The 18,189-nt window shown below is 45.5% G+C and overlaps 1 protein-coding gene across 1 annotated transcript; it reads right to left on the reverse strand.

The window, feature by feature from the left end:
- Window positions 1-7,771: 7,771 nt before the first annotated feature.
- Window positions 7,772-9,761, reverse strand: NKX2-8 (NK2 homeobox 8). The gene is made up of 2 exons (XM_061394945.1): window positions 9,349-9,761; window positions 7,772-8,669 (listed from the first exon to the last, which is right to left on the reverse strand). Exons 1-2 carry the CDS (start codon window positions 9,503-9,505, stop codon window positions 8,113-8,115), a joined length of 714 nt encoding a protein of 237 aa, XP_061250929.1. The 5' UTR covers window positions 9,506-9,761; the 3' UTR covers window positions 7,772-8,112.
- Between the last annotated feature and the right edge of the window lie 8,428 nt (window positions 9,762-18,189).

Raw genomic sequence — 18,189 nt, forward strand, 5'->3', positions numbered from 1 at the left:
GATTCCGTAGGAATAACCTCACACCAAGCAGTTAAAACTGTATTCTGATGATGGTTGCTCACAGTGTCTTCAGATGTTCTCTTACCTGCCTGTTCACCCGAGTGTTGACCATTCTCCTAAATGTCACCAAGAGCATGTGGCACAGGTGCTATTCAAATAATGGAAAGAGACAGAATTCCTATTCTTCTTATACTATCTGTAGTGTCAAATGTACTTTACAGTGTGAAATAGCACACCGCGACATTTCTTCTTCTGAAAATTTAAAGGAATAATTAACACTGTAAGCATGCATTGTATGTGGTCATAAATTAAAAATTTAAGAACACAAATGTAGCAGATTGTATTATTATTCAAAATAACCACCTTCCCTCTTGCCCAGCTGGTATTAAGCTTGCTCAATTTGCTTTAGCCAATTAAATGCAAAAAATAATATAGATCATTTTCAATTGGAAGTTTTAACAGCTAATGGCATGTTCTCTTTCTCCTCCGAAATATCCTATATAAGAGATTTTTCCTTCTGCTGAAGATTCAGGATGAAAATGAAATGATGCAGGCTGTAGGGACATGTCATATAAATAAGAAAGGACCCTTTGCAGCTAAGGCACTGAGATGTTGGGGTTGTGTATTTTATAAAACGTAGTCCTAGCTGATTGTTATGATAAGCTAAACAAATTGAACCTTATATTGGATGTATGTCCGCAATATGGAGTAGGGACTATGTTGATACCCAGCTGACTAGTAGATGTTATTCATGCATTCAATACTCTTATTAATCAAATGTGGTAGGTGGTATTATCTCTAGATGATGGTCTAAGGCACTGAGGTGAAAAGTATTCTCATGCAATGAATGTGACAATTCAGTTCTCTCTTCCCAAATTCAGGCTCACTCAATTCTCAACTCCTGTTCTTGCCACTCTGTCTTGCTGTGCTTCAGATGAAGGAGTTCTAAGTTTGTTGCAGCTTTACACAGGACGGATCTAGGTGACATATTCCAATCAGTTAGGGAAAGCTTTAGAGATAAGGAAGGAGTTCTGAAACTATAACCATGTGCAAAAAGAAATAGAGGTAGGGCATTGTAGACTAGGGCATTTCTGAGCAAATCATTCTTCTCAAAAAAGTTCTAAGGCATGAGGATGATGGCTGGGTGATGAAGCACAGTGGACTTAGGAGATGATAAAAGGTCTCCAAGCCTTACTGTGTAAAGGGATGCGGGAAGCGAGGAGGTCTTGGTGAAGACCTCCTAGAAACAGGATGAAGGAAAGTCTTCAAAAAGAGTCATGAGGTTATGGGAAAGGAAGACCTTGCTACGGCAGGCATAAATAGCTATGCTCATAGGAGTAAGGGTCAATTTAAAGAGAACTAATTTGGATTTTTTGGTACATATTTTGGCTTTCATCTTCCTTATATGCAATGATGTGCTGTTATAACATCTGTGCAGAAGTGGGCCCCTGTGTCCCCACAGAGTCCTTAGTTGGTAAGAAGTTGGAGTTCTCACCATCCTGGGAATCTCTGCACCGAGATACCTCCAGCTGGACAAGTTTCTCAGCCTCCCTCTGTTGTTTGAAAATTAGCTGGCTGACACATCAAATAGTGGCAAAGATGGAAGAAAGTTAAACAAACTGAAAAAATGCCTTTTTAGAGGGACTGGAGGTAACTAAAACTTCTAAACATCAATCAATCGGTAACATCAATTCCAAATTCCTCTACCTTCTAAGGCTTCACAGACATGGGCTTTGGGTAATGGAGTTTTCAGAAGTCCATAATTTACCAGAAGGTGGTGAACAGCAGCTCCCCTGGAAATCATATCGCCCTATTTGAACTCATACCAAGCAAGAAACTAACAGCCAGCTCCTCTGTCCATGTCCTTCTGAACCACTTCACAGTCTGTTTTTACCTTGTTAAAGGCAGAAATGATTGCGGTTCCCACTGCATGACTCTAGGTAGAGGGAACAATTTGAGGCTGAAGAAAAAAGGAAACTAAAGGATAGAGGAGAATTGTTCTTTCCAAACCAATATGATCTCAATCATTTCTCTTTGTGATTGTAATTTACAGTGATACAAATGAAATGTACCCTTGCACTTTCAACAGCTCACCTGAATCTCCTATTCATCACATCACGATTATATTAGTGAGAAACCAAATGTCATATGAAAGTAACTATCCTTAAGGCCATAGATTATTTATACATTTCAGTATTTTCAATATTATCTTACAAAGAAAATATTTTTAGAATGAGAATAACAAACTATCCATCCTCTATGGGTCTGACAAGTGAGACTATAAATTAGAGGTTTTCTTTCTCATTAAAAGAACTGAACACTTCCAAAATCTGCTTCATACCTACTTACATGTGTATTATATGCATATTTACAAACTTAAAAGAACTTTTAAGTGTTTTAAGCTGTTTTAAGGTTGCTCAGCTGTTAGGCATACCTGAAGAATTTGAGCACTTTTCTCTCAATGAGTGACAAGTTAGGTGAAGAAAGAGAAGATTCTTGTTTTCTGGGATGACAAAATTCTGGAAGCTCCATTTCATTCTGTTAATTGCCTACACTCCCACACGCCCCCAAACTGATAAAATGATTAACCTTAAGATAATATTTTATCCAAAAACATGGAAAATAAGAAAATTCTACTCTATGTTTTAACTTAAGTAGGAAATGTTCCCCACAATGAATTAGGAACTCTGCTGAATATTTGGCTGGACAGATGATTGAGTCCATCCGTGTGATTAGGCAAGAAAGATAGTTTCTCAGAAAAGTGGTTACTTCTTTACTCATGAGGTTTCTTTTGCCTTCTCCTGGTCTTCTGTGTGTCTCTTGCTCTGAATTTCAATTTTGTTGTTTAAAAAAATAAGCTTTCTTGTTATTTCACTTTTTGCTGAAGCTTGTGTCAGACCCTGATATGTTATGACAATTCAGGGTTGCCTCCGGTTGAGAATTTGCCTCCCAAGAAGTAATTTAAACCTAAACTGGTAAATTCTTTAGGAAGAAACACAGCTTAAAACACTATCCTTCAGCAAAGCTGGAGAAGGAAGTTATAAGGGACATCTCAGGTGAGAGTCAAGGGCCTTTTTAATGGGTTATTGGGCACTTTTTGTCTCTGGTTTAATTTGCAAACAGCCTCCACTCCTCTTCCTAGTGAATTCTGCCAAGTATCCTATCCAGCCCCTAGGAAAGGAGAAGGGGTGGGTAGTAGGGGGGAGATGGTATTACAAGGAAAGAAAAGGGACAGTTCAATTCAGAGCTTTTAGCTGGGGGAATGTATTTGAAAACCCGTTGACTCATAAAGGACCACCCAGTTAGAACTCAGGAGATTAAGCATGACCAAGGTCCCCTCAGATGGTCCTTCCATCACACCCTCCTCATAGCAACTATACTGAAACTAGGGCAGCTTTTGCAACTATAGGACCTGGATAAAGAGCTAGAGATTTTTATTGGTCCACAGGGCAGGGTATTAAAGAGAGTATTATCTTCTGCTTCTAAGATCTGATGTTATTTTTCTGGATAAACAACAAGAACTCTATGCAGGGTATAGTTGGGAAAAAGAAGAACCCCCCATGCTTACAAATTTGGGGAGGACGTGAGACTGTTTAACAGCCTAACTGATTCTTCCTGGTTAAAGAAAAATACTGTTCTATGGATCAGCACTGATGGGAATACTGTTCACAGTTTTGGTGAGCTTATAGACTGAGTGACATGAATGGTGGGAACACAGGAGAAAAGGGAATGTCACATACCTTTAGCTATTAGTCTGGGCAAGGGTATTGGAGGGGTGTTAACAGGTTCAGAATTGGACTTCTGAAAGTAATTAAGGTACCATTTAGCAAATCCACTCCCACATCACGGCTTGGAGAGATGAGTGACCTGGCGGGATACAATTTCTCATGTAAATTTTGAATATCAAGTAATGCAATCATATCTAATAGAAATGATCATGCCCTGGGGTAGAGACAGTACTTTCTTAGCATTCCAAAAGCTTTCTTGACTGTTATTCATTTTACAGATAACCTGCCTAGACTGGTTAGCTGAAATACCTAGAACAGATAAACATGGTTAATAAACAATTAATCATGCAGTGTCCATAGTTACCCTGCCTGGGCATTTTATCCCTAACTCTAAACATTTTAAAGGTAATGAAGTGTGTGTGGGTTGAAGAGGCAACAATTAATTGTGTGAATGCAAGAGAATAATAAACAACTAAACATCACTGTTAGAAAGGGAGGTATACATTAACCTGAGCTCAGATAACTTCCTACTAAGCCATCACGTGTTATCTACGATTCTAAAGTGCTAAACTAGTCAGATAACAGACATGTTAAGATGTGAGATCCTCTGAATGATGGGAGAGAAAACTGAAGTGAAAATTGCAATCTCCATCCAAAAGGGACTTAGGTGAGATGAAGTGAAAATGTTTACAATGGCAGGAGAGTAAATGTGAAAAGGATGACATTTAATCATAAAGATAACACTGGAGACCCAGGAAGGAAAAAGATGACAGGGGAAAGGGCAAGGGAAGCCAAAGTCATAAAGTTCCCCAGGGATCTGGGCCTAGGGGTTGGGGAAGCTTAGAGGAGCTTATCAGAGTCAGCAGTAACCAAATGCTGAGTGGACAATCGGCGTCAAGGCATTGGCAGCAGATGTTTTTCTGGAAGAAGAATGGTGGGATGATAGTCACAGGAAAATATTGTGACCTGCAGACAAGAGCTGTGTTTCATTGACAGCTGGGCAAGAATGCACACAGACACAGGGCAAACACAGAGGCTGTGTCCAAAAGCTCGAGCTTTGGTAGATGGGGGTGGGGGGGGTGGGGAGAGAGATCAAGAGACACAGAGATGCTAAAAACACGTCTCTTACAGAAGTGTCTATAAGGTAAACCAAGACTGTTGACTGGGAGGAATAAAACAGAAACAAAGAATGGAAATAATTGCCACCATGTAGTTAAAGGCGTGAGATCTAACGTTAGGCTGCTTGAGTTCAGACCTTCTCTGTCACTTACTAGTCGTGTGATCTGGACAAGTTACTGATAACCTCTCTGGCTTCAGTTTCCTTACCACCTGTAAGGTAGGAACAGCAGTAGCATCTTACGGGATTGTTATGAAGATTACATGAGTTAATCTGACTTAAAAACTTAGAATATTGCCTCATACACAGGAACATCAATAAACGTTAGCAACTACTGTGATAAGCTATGGTCAATTTCTCTAAGTGGCCTTAAGCCACATATGGTACTTTCAGCATGCTCTTCCATCCTTTCAGATCATTCATAAGACAATTTTATGGTGGCTGGGTAGCATCTATGTTGTCATCACATAAAGATTTCAAGTCCACTTTAAGGGCAGTTTACACTGTGGCTTAAGTAAGGGCTAAGGACAATGGCAATATTCTGTGAGGTTTATGACTGCTTACTCCTACACATTGAGCCTCAGTTTCTTATCTGCAAAATGGGTGTATTATATATGCAGTGGTTTCTGTGAGGTCAGCTGTGAAAGTGCCTGAAACAATGCCTAGAACAGAGCAAGTTTCAATAAAAGTTTGCTGAGTGTGACTCTGCCTTGCAATATTGGTGATGGGTGACAGGTATGAAACATTCTCATCTGGGGAGAGAGATCAGGCCTTGGGTTTAGCTTCTCTTGTCAGAGCCTAGGGGAATTGATCTTTTAGGTCAGAAAGGAAATTGACATTCATCAGTTCCAGCTGATCTCAGGTGTGAACAGAAGAAAAATGACAGCCTGAGTTTCTAAAATGCGTGGGTGGTGATGGGGGTACATTAGTAACTCTCCCCTATGGCTTTTCCTCTACAAAGGAAGGGACCTAAAGAAAAAGGAGCAAAAAGAAGTGGGTAACTGTAGACACGCGAGATCCTGAGGCTAGAGCCGGAAGAAATGTCTGCTCTTCTCCTCCACAAGACACGGGCTGGCCTCCTATGGCTGTGATCACCTCTCTGGGTCCTTTACATGGGTGAGACCTCCGGGTGAATCTGGTTGAAGACGGTCTCCTAAAGGTCTTCCTGGGAAGAGAGTCTTTCCACAGTCAGATCCTTTAGTCCTATGGGCCTCATAGCTAATAGACTCTCTGCTTTGCATACCACAAGTCCTACTTTTTCTGGAGCTCCAGGAAAGAAAAGGCAGGAAACTAAACAAGTGGTGATTTTGCACTTTCACAGATGTTCAGGTCTTTGTCACCACCAAGAACAGAAAACGAGCTATGAGTCTTTACTTCCATTATTGGAGAAACAACCTTTCAGAAGAGCATGGAAGAGCCAGGCTCCCAATCAGCTGACTGCAGGGACAAGTTCTGAGCGGGGCCTTCTTCAGAAATCTTTCCCTCCTCTTCCTTCCCATCCACTCTGCCAGGGCTGATTGGGAAGCCCCACGGGCAGTTTCCAATATATGTCTTACAATATCCAGCTCCCACCCCAGCAATCATTTATTAGGAAGAGGTTTTATGATACAAATTTGATAATCTCCCATGCACACTGACACTGTTCTAATTGAAGTTGTAAGCCCATGAAATTCAAGCCCTTTGTCTTCCCGAAGGCCACAAGGTTTAAAAGATACTATTGTCCTCCCTAACACCCACTACATTGTCACCAGGGACTGATTAAACAGAGTCCTGAATCGAAACAGTGCGGATTTTGTCTAGGTCCTTTTCAGGCCTGACAATGCCCTTTTCAGTTTCCAAGACAAAAGGAGGTTTAAGGATAGAGATTCTTCTAAGATAACTGCATCCATATGGAAGGCAAGGTGGCCAGCAGCTGAGACCCAAACACCCCCCTTCCTTCCCCCTCTGCCCTCCTGTCTCTCCCCACCCCCAAAATCCCAGGTGATAACAGGACCTCAGCTATCTACCCTCCCGCAACCTCCTCCTCCTTTTCCTCCTGGGACAAAAAAGCTAAAACCCAAAAAAGGGCCAATGCCTACTTCTCACAGGCCTAATCGAGCCCTTGCTCCCGCCCGTGGATCTGATGCCTCCAAACTGCTCTTTAAACTCGAATCTCCCTTCACTGGGCGCCAGAAAGAAAGGTCCTCACTTCTTCTCCGACAGAGTGAACCCTACACTGCATGGGAGGCCCTGCGACTACAGATACGGAGGGATGCCCAACCAAGAACAGTTACAAACCCAGCGGGGTAGAACCCTAGATCCCGCCCGGGCGGTACAACTGGGGCCGTGGGTGAAACTGGATGAACCAACGGGTCCACCCCGGGGTCAGGCTCCCAGAGCTCTCCAGGGCTGTCCTTCCCCAGCGGGCAGCCCTGAGCTGCGTCATCCCCGCCCCCACCAACCCGCTCCCATCCCACCCTGGCCAGGTGTCACGCCAAGAAGAGGCGGAAAATCACAGCTGCCCAGTGAGGCGTTCGTAGCCGTAACTGGGGGTTCCCCGCGTGGTCCTCGGGTCCCCGAAAGGAACCGCCAGCAGCGCGCTCAGCCCGGGTCCCGCTGGCATTCCCCGAACCCTTTCGGAGAAGCTCATTATGCCTTCTCTTTATGCCCTGTCCTGGCCGACTCGGTTGGCGGCTCCAGGGCCTCCGTCTCACGTTGGGAGCAGAGCCACCACCCCACACTTATAGGACCCTCACAGGTGCCTCTGCCCCCCTCTCTTCTCTCCCTTCCCCTTGTTTCTTCCTAAAGGCGTGTGGGGACTGTGCTCTACCCTTCTACCCAGCTCGGGGTGGGCCTTAACTTGGCGAGTGAGGAGTGGCCCGGCGCCCCGAACTCCGGATCGGGAAAGCACTGTTCCCACCTCCGTTCCCGGCACACACGCAAAAAGGGGACCCAAACCTACATATTTTATTCTCGCACCACAAAGAGGAAAAATATTCTATTTCTTTTAAAATAAGTTGCTTCCCATACAAATAGCTATTTTAAAATGTACAAATAAGGTTCAAGCAATAAAATCTAGCTCTGGGTCTGGCGGTCGAAGGAAGAGGAGACTGGGTGTCTTGGCGAAAGTTTCCGGAGTGCCAGCCGGTGGGGGCGCCGGAGAGGACCCCCGCGCCGAAGGAGGTGGGGCGGCGAGACGCGCTCCTTGTCTCCGGCTGTAGCCGGGCCCGGCCGCAGAGCTCACTCCAAGTCCAGCGTAGCCCCAGGTGCCCGCGCCCCTCGGCTGCCTCACCAGTTCCAGGAGACCAGGGCGGGGGGCGCTAAGTGCTGGTAGGCGGGGAAGAGGCCGAAAGCCGAGCCAGGCCCGAAGGCGGCGTAGCCTGGCACAGGGCAGGCGGCGGCCGGCGGAGCCGCGCTCTTGTCCCGGGCGGCGGCCGTGCCCCCCTCGGCGCTGCCGCCGCACGGCTGCCCGTCGCGCACCAGCACGGGCACCACCACGCGGCGCAGCAGGCCGGGCGCGGCGCGCACCTCGGCAGCCGCTGCCAGGTCGGGCGCCTCGGCGACTCCCGGCGCGCGCGCGCGCTTCAGCTTGTAGCGGTGGTTCTGGAACCAGATTTTGACCTGTGTGGGCGTGAGGCGTAGCAGGCGCGCCAGCTGCTCGCGCTCGGGCGCCGACAGGTAGCGCTGCTGCCGGAAGCGCCGCTCCAACTCCAGCGTCTGCGCCTTGGAGAACAGCACCCGCCGCTTCTTCCTCTTCTCGGCGTCGGAGCCCGGAGACGCAGGCCGAGCGGACGGCCGCTGCGACGAGTCCCTCGGGCTGGCCTCTGGGCTGCTCTCGTCCGAAGCTAGGGACGCAAAGGAGACACGGCCCTGTGAGACGCCGGCCGCCTCTGGAGCGCGGGCGCCGACCCACGGGCGGGAGGGCGCCCCCACTCGCCCGCGGCTTTCGGGATGAGGCCGTTTCCTTTCCTGGACCCATGTCTGGACAACCACCTCTCTGAATTCGACGACCTTTTAGACCACAGCCTGGGACTGCGCCTCCAAAGAAACCCACCCCGGGGGGTCTATTAAAACCATTCAGTCCTGGTCGCTGCGCTGGCAGACGAATTCACTGCAAGCTGTCTCACCAAAACGGGCCACTTTGAGGTCGACTGCACTACGGTTTGCCGACGTTTGCAAAGCCCTGAATCCAGGCTCGCCAATACTGCTCATCCCAAACCGAGGCCAGAAGAACGTGGCCACTTTTTCAGGCATTTAAGGGCGGCTTCTTAAATATTTAAATATTCTGACCCCTTGAAACGGAAACCCAAATCTCGGGCGTTAGCGCCAGGCCCAGGGATCTGCTCTCAAGATGTGCCAACTGACATAGGGATTTCAGGAGGACAGAGTCTGTGGGTCCAACACAGGAAATCCAGACCTTGGGCTGGGGTTTCCGCTTCCCATCCCCGCACGAGCCGGGGACTTGATTCTGAGCCCGCTCACTTCCCCCGCCTCCACCCCCGCTGCTGTCCTCTGCTCACTCACAAGGGTAGTGGCCGCGCTCGGATTCCAGCCAGGTGGCGCAGGGGCCGGGCTCAGGGGCGCTTAGCTCCGGCTCCCTCTTCCGCAGGTGCTGCGCATCCTGCTCCGGTAAATCCAGGAGCCTGCGCACGGTGAAGCTGAGGCGTCCAGAGGTAGCCATGGCCGAGCAGGGGAAGGAGGCGGGGGCAGGGTAGATCTGGAACCGAGGGGCGGCCCGGGACGCCGCTCCTATGGGTGGGCGTGAGAGGCGCACGCCATGCACTGGCTGCCGAGATATTAGCGCGTTTACTGTGGAATCCCAGTTTATATAAACAGCTCTTCCCACCCGGGACGCTTTGAAAGCAGAGGTCCGGGTCTCCCGGGTGTCAAGTACCTGAATGAGTGCTGCACCAAAGCCCCGGCGAGCCCGGAAGGTGCCACCCCCGCCCCGCCCCGTCCCCCGCCCCTCGGGCGCCCCGTTACATCCCAGAGGCGGCAGGAAGCTGCCCTCCGCATTAGTGATTCTGTCTGATTAGCCCCAAGTGGGGACAGATAATGGGGATTGTTACCAAAGAATAACATCTTGGGTGGCGAGCGGTGGCCACCGCCCGCCGGTCCCGGCTTCCTCCTCCTCCGGGGCTGACATCGAGCCTGGCCCTGCGGGAGCGCCGGGAAAGGTGGGGGCGACATGGGTGGGTTTATGAGCACCCAGGAATTTATTCCTTGTTTGCTTTATTCCTCGAGCTTGTTTGCTGGAGTGTTCGTTTCCCGCAGTTATCCGGAAAGTGATTTACAAGGCGGCGTTGAACACTGGCGCGCTCTCTTTCTCTTTTTGGCTGGGCTCCTGTAAGGATTCAGAGGCGAGAAGTTGCAGGCGGGCGCAGAGGAGAGGCCTGGCCCCGCCAGCACCTGTGCAGAGGGTTTCGAAGACCGCTAGGAATCTCCCACACCCCAAGCGTCCGCAACTTCAGCGGTGCTCGGGAAGGGCTGGGAGCATCCGGGGAGCCCCAGTTCTGCGCGGGTTGCCCCAGGCCAGCAAAATGGAGGCAGAATCAGGCCAAACTGCTTTCCTACGAGGCATTAGGCTCGTTTTCCCACTCTGCCCCGGTGGCTGGCCCAGGCCCACTTCTAGGCCTCACGGGCGGTGGCATTTCTGAGGGCGTTGCTGCCTCCTTGGCATCTGGGCACCGCCTGGGCTCCGTAGCCTCAACGTCAGGCCGGGGGCTGGAGGTGCGTCCTCTGCCCCAGACCAGGCCTTGGGTGGCTCGGGCTCTCAGCTCCACCAAAGCTGCCGGGCCTGGTCTGGTAAGGGACCGATTGCGGGAGTTAGGAGTGCGCCCGCCGGGCTTAAAAGATGGCCTGCTCGGGGTTTCCTGACATCTTCTCGTTCCCTAACCGAGGAAATGGTCGTGTAGAAGGTGCAAGGAGCCGGGCACATTTTCTTGGCCCATGGTTTCACGGTAGCTGCGCTTCAGGCAAGGGCCGAGCGAGCGCGCTCTCAGAAGCCTCTCCTTCTGCAGCCAGTGGATAGGGTAGTGGGTTGTTAAATTTAGGTGCGAGCCGGCGGTACTTAGGTGACCGCACCTGAAATCCTGTCTCCACCTGATCTGAGCTCGGACCCGGCTCCCGTGCAACTGGAGCCGCCCCACCCGGCCCGGCGCACCCTCCCCAGGAGCTTCCCTGTCATGCGTGCCCGAGGCGCCCGGGACTGTGCGGCGCGCTGGGTGGTCGGGCGGAGGCAACCCCAATACAGGCCAACTGCTAGGCCGCGGACAAAGAGGAAATGGAGCTCGACGCCCCGGACCTGTTGGAAGCATTTGTTCCAGTCAAGATTTTGCATTTGTTCAGTCCGAAATAATGCGTGATTGACGCCTGCTCACAATGCGCTTTAGCGCGCCGGGATAAATCGGAGCTTGTCCTGTGTTGTCATGGTTTTCAATGGGGTTCAATGGGATTGGGAGCACGGTCCACTCTGCTGGCCGTCTCTCCGAGGTCTCGGCAATAGATTTATTAGTTATGTCTTTTTAAAGAAGATTAAATTGAAATGACTTGGCTGTCCGCTCCGAGCTAGGGCGGAGGAGGGAGCTGACGGTAGAGAGCAGCAGAAGCCGGAAACCCTGCGCGCACAGTGCCCAGCACCTAAGCTCCGCACCCTAGAAGTTGGGCAGGTCATAGACTGACCCAGGGCCGCGTGGCCTTCTCTCTGGCTGGTGCCCGATGCCTAGCAACCTCTGTCAGCCCCTCTCCTGGGAGAGGTGGAAGGAAGGTACCGACAAAGACTGTCCTAGGCCAGTATTAGGACAGACTCCCAAATTCGAGTCTGAACTTGGAAGCTGTGTCAGGTAGAAGCTCTGACCTGGAAGCCAATTGGCATCCCAGCTCCATCCCTAGCGAGCTTTAATCACCTCACCACTCTGAGGCTCTTTTTTCATCCGAAACAGAAGAGAATAGATTGAGTAATTTCTAAGGACCCTACCAGTTTTATGATTACATATCTCTTGAATTTTTCTAAAACCATCTTCATCGCATTAACTAGCAGACTTTGGTCTTCCTACCCTTCTAGATCTCTCATCCCTAGAATCCTGGCCCCACATTTTCCAGAATGTTCTAGAAGAGCATGTGACATCTTTTGAGTTTCCCAAGGAGCCTCCACAAGAGTGGGGAGGGTAGGTAGATAACAATTTTGCCAAGAGAACCAAGTCAAGAGAGGCAAAAGAAGCGTCTTTCCTGGAGTGACTGACCTCTCTTAGCCTTTTAATCTATTTAACATCCTAAGCCCACACTGACGGGTAGAAATAAGCAAATGGCACTCTTCAGTTCTTAAGAGCTCTTCAGCATCAAATATTTGCTTTTACTCTTAGTATTTGGCTCCCAAAGAGGAGATACATCCCCCATCTAGCAGTTGTGCTCTAGAAAGGACCTAGCTCTGGGATTAGCCCCAAATATTACTTCTAGCCTCACCTCCCTATCTGGGAACAGTGTTCCTGAGCCCCAGTCTGTGTTTTGAATACCCCAAGGAAACTACCTCCTGGTTCTGGAAAGCACTGTAACTTCCCTACCTCATTGTGGATTCTGCACTAGTCCAGTCCTCCTTTCAGCTCTTCTCTGGGACTTTACCTAAATTATCTCCAAGAGCCAGAGCCGGAGGACTCCAGGAGATAGTTCCACTTAAACTGTGCCTTCTGAAGAAATGCAGAAAAAGGGAGAGCCAAAACTATTAGATGCAGGTGCTTTTTTAAATTGCCTCTTCGCATCAGATAAGCTCAAAGACATGGGAGGAGAAAATAATTTTGATATTGGGTCATTAGAAAAAAGGTTGTCATGATATTAGGTTTTGTACATATTAGAAATATCCTAGAAATCACTGGTAAACAAATGACTGGCTATTCTTTTCCAGTTTTAAAATATTCCTCGGTGCTCTGGACACTTGAACTTCTTTTGAAACTCAACATAGCTTGTGAATATTATTATTTAATTAGATAAGTATTTGTTTCCCTGTAATTGGATGTAGTACATCTCAATCCCAGTAAGAGTTTTTAATCGTAAAGCATCTGTGCTATAGTGAGTATACTTAAGCAGCCTGCACTAATCACCCTTTCAAAAGTATTAGCCAAGATGGTCATCACTGCTGTGTGCTTGAGAATTTAAGACTAGAAAATTCTGAAATAAAACTAAAGTATCTTGATTAAAAAAAAAATGATTGCATCTATATCTTGCATTCTGCTTTTAAATCCTTCCATTTTGGTTAAGTGTTTCACAAAATCCTGCAAATCTATACAGTCTTGAAAAGAGGCAACATTGCAAATTCCCCTTGATAGATGGAGGGCCCTCAACTGCCAGGACATTTTTCTTTGCCTCATAGCAACTGCTCTCTCCTTTTTTATCAGTATTCTGGTTAAAATAGCAAAAGGAAAATAAAAATGGGCTTTTGACATTTCCAAGAAGAAGTGAATGATCTTCATCAGCCTTAGGATGGAAAAAAAAGGCAGCATTTAAAATCAGACCTCTTTGCCTTTCCTTCTAAAAACTACTTGCCATGAATAAGTAAACATTTCCCTTTTAATGGCTAATAATCAATTGCTTGGCGGTGGTCCAGGCCTGGCTGCAATTCTTTCTCAGTTGTGCTGATGATATATACATATGGGACAAGGAACAGCAATTACTTTCAGATTGGGAATTTAGTACATCTTTGAAATGGGCTTTAGATTTTATTGTTTAATGTCAAATGACAAGATTTGAAAGGTCCCACCTTAAATTCCTTAAAATATTGACTTTACATGGACTTTTTTGTTGTTGTGCTAGATCACTAGAAGAAAAGTTTTTCTCTCCAAATATGTTTATCTAGTTATATCTCGTTATCTTTGTTTAGTTATATACATGGAAAAAATGTAGGGGGTAGAATGGTTTAATGAATTAAAAAGGAAATGTATTTCATTATAGTCTCCATTTCCTAAAGAGCCAGCAAATAACTTTTTATTTTTAAACTAGTTTATTAAATATGTCTGGTCTTTCTTGTGCCTTTCCATGGTATCAGAGTAGCTGTGGTAGCATGGAGTGTAAATTGTCAGAATAAAAATAATACTACATTTTGTGGAGGGTGCTAAATCTTATTTGTCTAGAGCTAAACTGCTCAATTTTATCTAATCTTTTCTTTTTAAAAGGGTAACAACTTATAATCCTTTGTTTGACTGATATAGATGTAATTTATATCATACTCTTATTGTGTTTAAAGGCCTAGGTCCTAAGTCACACTTAATGTCACACCCAGACACTGACAGAGTAGACTGACCCCAGGAACATATTTTATAATACTTGCCCTGGTACATCACAGAGAGGCCTGCCTACAGGGCATGCATATAACCACCAGCACTTCAATTCAAGTCCGTTATTATTTTTCCATAAGTTACCCAAGCAATTATGAGGTCTTTTTAAATATACCTTTACTTTGTCTGATATTAGGGATTTTTAAAGGGTAGCATTATTAAGATGAGATACAATTTGTCTTATTTAACAGCAATTCAAACTCTAAACCAGTTATTATTCTGGGAGAGTATTTGTTAATACTTGCTGAAAACAAGGACCACAGTCTCTCAGAATCAAATATTCCATTTTATTATCAGTGATGAAGATAGCATTAGTAATATAATATCACTTCATGTTTCATACATTTGAGAATGTTTGCAATGTGCCCTCACCCCTGTTATTACAGGACAGATTACCTAGAAGAAGCAAAGCTTAAGGAGAGACTTGAAGGCAGATTGACTGTTATATCCCTAGAACTGAAGAAATTAGGGAGTAGAATGAAGAGGACCTAAAGAGGAGAAAGAGAGTCTATTGTAATAGAAGGTATTAGAAAAGAATGATTCAAAGGTGAAAGAGAAAGAGAGCCTGTGCTAGCTTAGAGCTATAGGTTCAATTTGATCTCATCAGCTCAAAGAGAAAAAAAAAATGCCTGAGCCAAAAAGTTCCAGTCAATAGGGGCTTCTATTATATATTCTCCCCCAAAGTCTTTATATTTCTAAAAATTAATGACAATAGCTTCCAGTTGTGAGACAAATAAATCCTGAGGATGTAATGTGTAACATGAAGACTATAGGTAATGGTACTGTTTTGTATATTTGAGAGTTGTTAAGAGAATAGCTTTTGAGAGTTCTTATCTCAAGAAAACCAAATCTGTAACTAAGTGTAGTGATGGTTATTAACTAAACTTATTCTGGTAGTCATTTTGCAATATATCAAATCATTACATTATACGCCTAACACTAATACAATGTTATATGTCAACTATATATTTTTTAAAATGACAATAGATAAATGTCAGCTTTTAAAGCATTTCAAGTTTTTCCAGATTTGATTTAGCTTACTCTGAAATGTTCCTTTGGAAAAATCTTTTTCCCTCTTCTAAGAGGAGGCAAACGTGCACAACAGGAGCATGAAATGACAACCTCACAGGAATTTCCTCACAAAAAAAGGAAAAGAGCTATATATGTTTACTGCAGTCTCTGGAACTCCCTCGGCCAGCAAAGGTGGCAGTCTTTGTATTCTTGATTAAATGGGTATTTGCACTGAAGTCAGATACCACACAAAGGAAACAAAACAAAATAAAAATGTCCTTCGTGTTCTGTTTTTCAATCATTTGTGTGAAGGAGGTTCTTGGCCTTTATCACTGTCAGTGAAAAGTTCTTCATTGGAGGAGACATTCCACTCACCCTGCTTCTTGTGCACAGGGGGCTTACCATGGAAACTACCTCTGGAGCCATCAGACAAATATATAAATGACAAAGCTCAACACTGGGCATTTTAGGTTTGGCTTTAGTTCAACAACAGGATATGAGGAAGGGTGCTTGGAATTTCTTGAGAAATTTATTGTTCTAATTTATCTTGCTCTGAATCTTAAAACTCATGAATTGGACTTATTCAAGTTAGGAAATAACTAAGAAGTGACTTTATCTAAAGGGATTCTAATACTAAAATATATATGCTGTGTATTTAATATAACTATGTATAATATAGCTGCACTTTTTTAGGTGATTTTTTAATGACAGCTTGCGAATCTCCAAGATAGGAAATTTAATATATATTTTTAGTTGCTGATGACCTTTAATTAACTGAAAGAAAAAAATGTATCCTGCTGAATGAGTTTTTTGCTGGTTTGTTTAACAAGATGTATACTAAACTGTTGTTGACTTATCCTTAAAATATACCATTTTGCTTTACAACAGTAACCTGAAAAAATTTAAAAGCGTGCTATACAAAACTTACATTGTATTTTTTTCCACTCCATCTGCTTGTCAAGTTCTCATTTAATTTAAAATTTCCACAAAATTTGTGTCCAGTTTCCCTCAGTCGGTGGTCACATGAACCAAGTGTAAAGACCACCTGTGGCTCACAGTGTGTTTCTGTTGCTTGTTTTCCTTACCAGCTCCTCACATCAAGGCAGTTCACAAAAACTAGATTGATATATATTCTTGGATGGCTATGGCATCCTGTATACATATATTTGGATACATAATTGGAATTCATTTCCTTCCTTAGGCAATGGAGCATGGGTGTGTTTAGGTGGTTTGTGGTGTAAGAAAGAAATGGACGGCTACACACTGGATTTTAATTGCTCTTTGGCTTTGTCTACTTCAAAAGAAAAAAAAAAGAAATAAACATTTTCTTCCTTAAGGAAAAGGATTGGTCTGTAAAGCAAATTTAGAGGGGGGAAATCAAGGAAATAATAATATGTATGCCTACAAGCTATACATTCTATTTCTTACATATTATTAAAAGGACTATTAAAAGTGATGAACTTTGTGAAAGCGCAGGTGCCAGAATGCAGGGGGTTATACGGTACAATTGATAGGTTATCTCTGGTGAGTTTAGTCCTCTGGTTCTTTCTATAATAAAAGACAAAGCCACTCAGGTTTCAGGAATTATCATCTTAATCATTTCTTTTATAGAACCATTAGGTAAAGTACATGAATATCTCTTTTTATCACGTACACTCATTTCTCCACTACTGAGATTTTCTATTATGCAAATCCCAGAGAAGCCAAATCCTAGAGATTTTCTATTACTCAAGTCCTAGTAGGTTCCTGATTCCCCCAACAACGGATTGGTTGCAAGAACATTCCCAAAGGGCAGGCAGCAGAGAGGGGAAACTGTTAGTGTCTCAAAAGGGAATGGAGACATTTGCCATGAATGGAGGCGGAAGCAACTGGGTGAAGGGAAGAGAAAGTGAGTGAGGAAAGAGAAAGGAAAGAGAATAAGAGAGTGCCTGGTCAGCTTGGTGATCACCCGTTTCCATCCAGCCCTGGCTTTTACCAACTGGAGGTGGGTAAAGGGCCAGCCAGTGGCAGGGAGTGGGTTTTACCACCTCTGGAGTAGCACATAGAGGAGAAAGGGTGGTTTTGTTCAGATGCCAATTAAGGGACCAGAAGGCCTGCGGCATTTCAAAAGTCCTTGTAGGGAACAGAGACTAATTTCCAGGAATCCTTTGTGATTTGTTTTAGCAGCATCTCTCAGTGACTAGCAGAGTGTTATTTCATCTTGTCTAAGTTGTATTTGTTTCCAAACTGCTTAACAATGCTAATTGGGGGTACAGACACTCTTTGCAAGTTGCATTTTTTGAAAAAGATAACTCATCCTAGCAATGAACATAGATTGAAAACCAGTTAAAAGCCTGTGAGAACAAATGGATCTTAAATCGAGGATGGAACAAAGGGAAGGTGGGGGCACATCCCCTAATGTCAACAGGCAGAAAGCCGCACGTGCATAATGGCCATGGGAGCGACCACCCACGGGGATCCGAGTCACTTCTGGAGACAGAGACCTGGAGCCAGCGGCCAGGCCAGCTTCCCTGAGTCCTGCTCAGGAGGCAGCCAGGGTGGCTGGGATTGTCTTAGTCCTGTTTCATGCCCTGCGTGTATCCACAGCCTGTTTTCTTCCTCCAAATATATCCCAGAGGCAGAAGGGGGATGCTCTGGCAGCTGTGGGCAGCAGCCTCGCTGGTGGTGATCCAGAGGTTGTTAATGAGAGTGACTGAGTACCAGTTAGAGTCCGTTGAATTACACTAATTGATAACCCACTGCCCACCGAAAGGCTGCCCACCCAGTCAGCCTTATTATCATGCAAGGCCCTCATGAGGAAGAGATTTTGCTAAAGTTGTAATCCACAAATACACGGTTTCATTCCAATCCCAAAGAAGAACTGTGCCAAAGAATGTTCAATCTACCTGACAACTGTGCTCATTTCTCATGCTATTAAGGTTATGCTCAAAATCCTTCAAGCCAGGCTTCAGCAGTAAGTGAACTGAGAACTTTCAGAAGTACAAGCTGGGTTTAGAAAAGGCAGGGGAACCAGAAATCAAATTGCCAACAT

This window comes from Bos javanicus, chromosome 21 (assembly GCF_032452875.1).
Source record: "Bos javanicus breed banteng chromosome 21, ARS-OSU_banteng_1.0, whole genome shotgun sequence".
In the NCBI taxonomy this organism is placed as follows: Eukaryota; Metazoa; Chordata; class Mammalia; order Artiodactyla; family Bovidae; genus Bos; species Bos javanicus.

Coding starts and splice junctions, on each gene's coding strand:
- NKX2-8 (XM_061394945.1), bottom strand. CDS start 9,505: ATGGCTACCTCTGGACGCCTCAGCTTCACCGTGCGCAGGCTCCTGGAT. Junction 8,670..9,348: donor CGAGCGCGGCCACTACCCTT/GTGAGTGAGCAG, acceptor TTGCGTCCCTAG/CTTCGGACGAGAGCAGCCCA.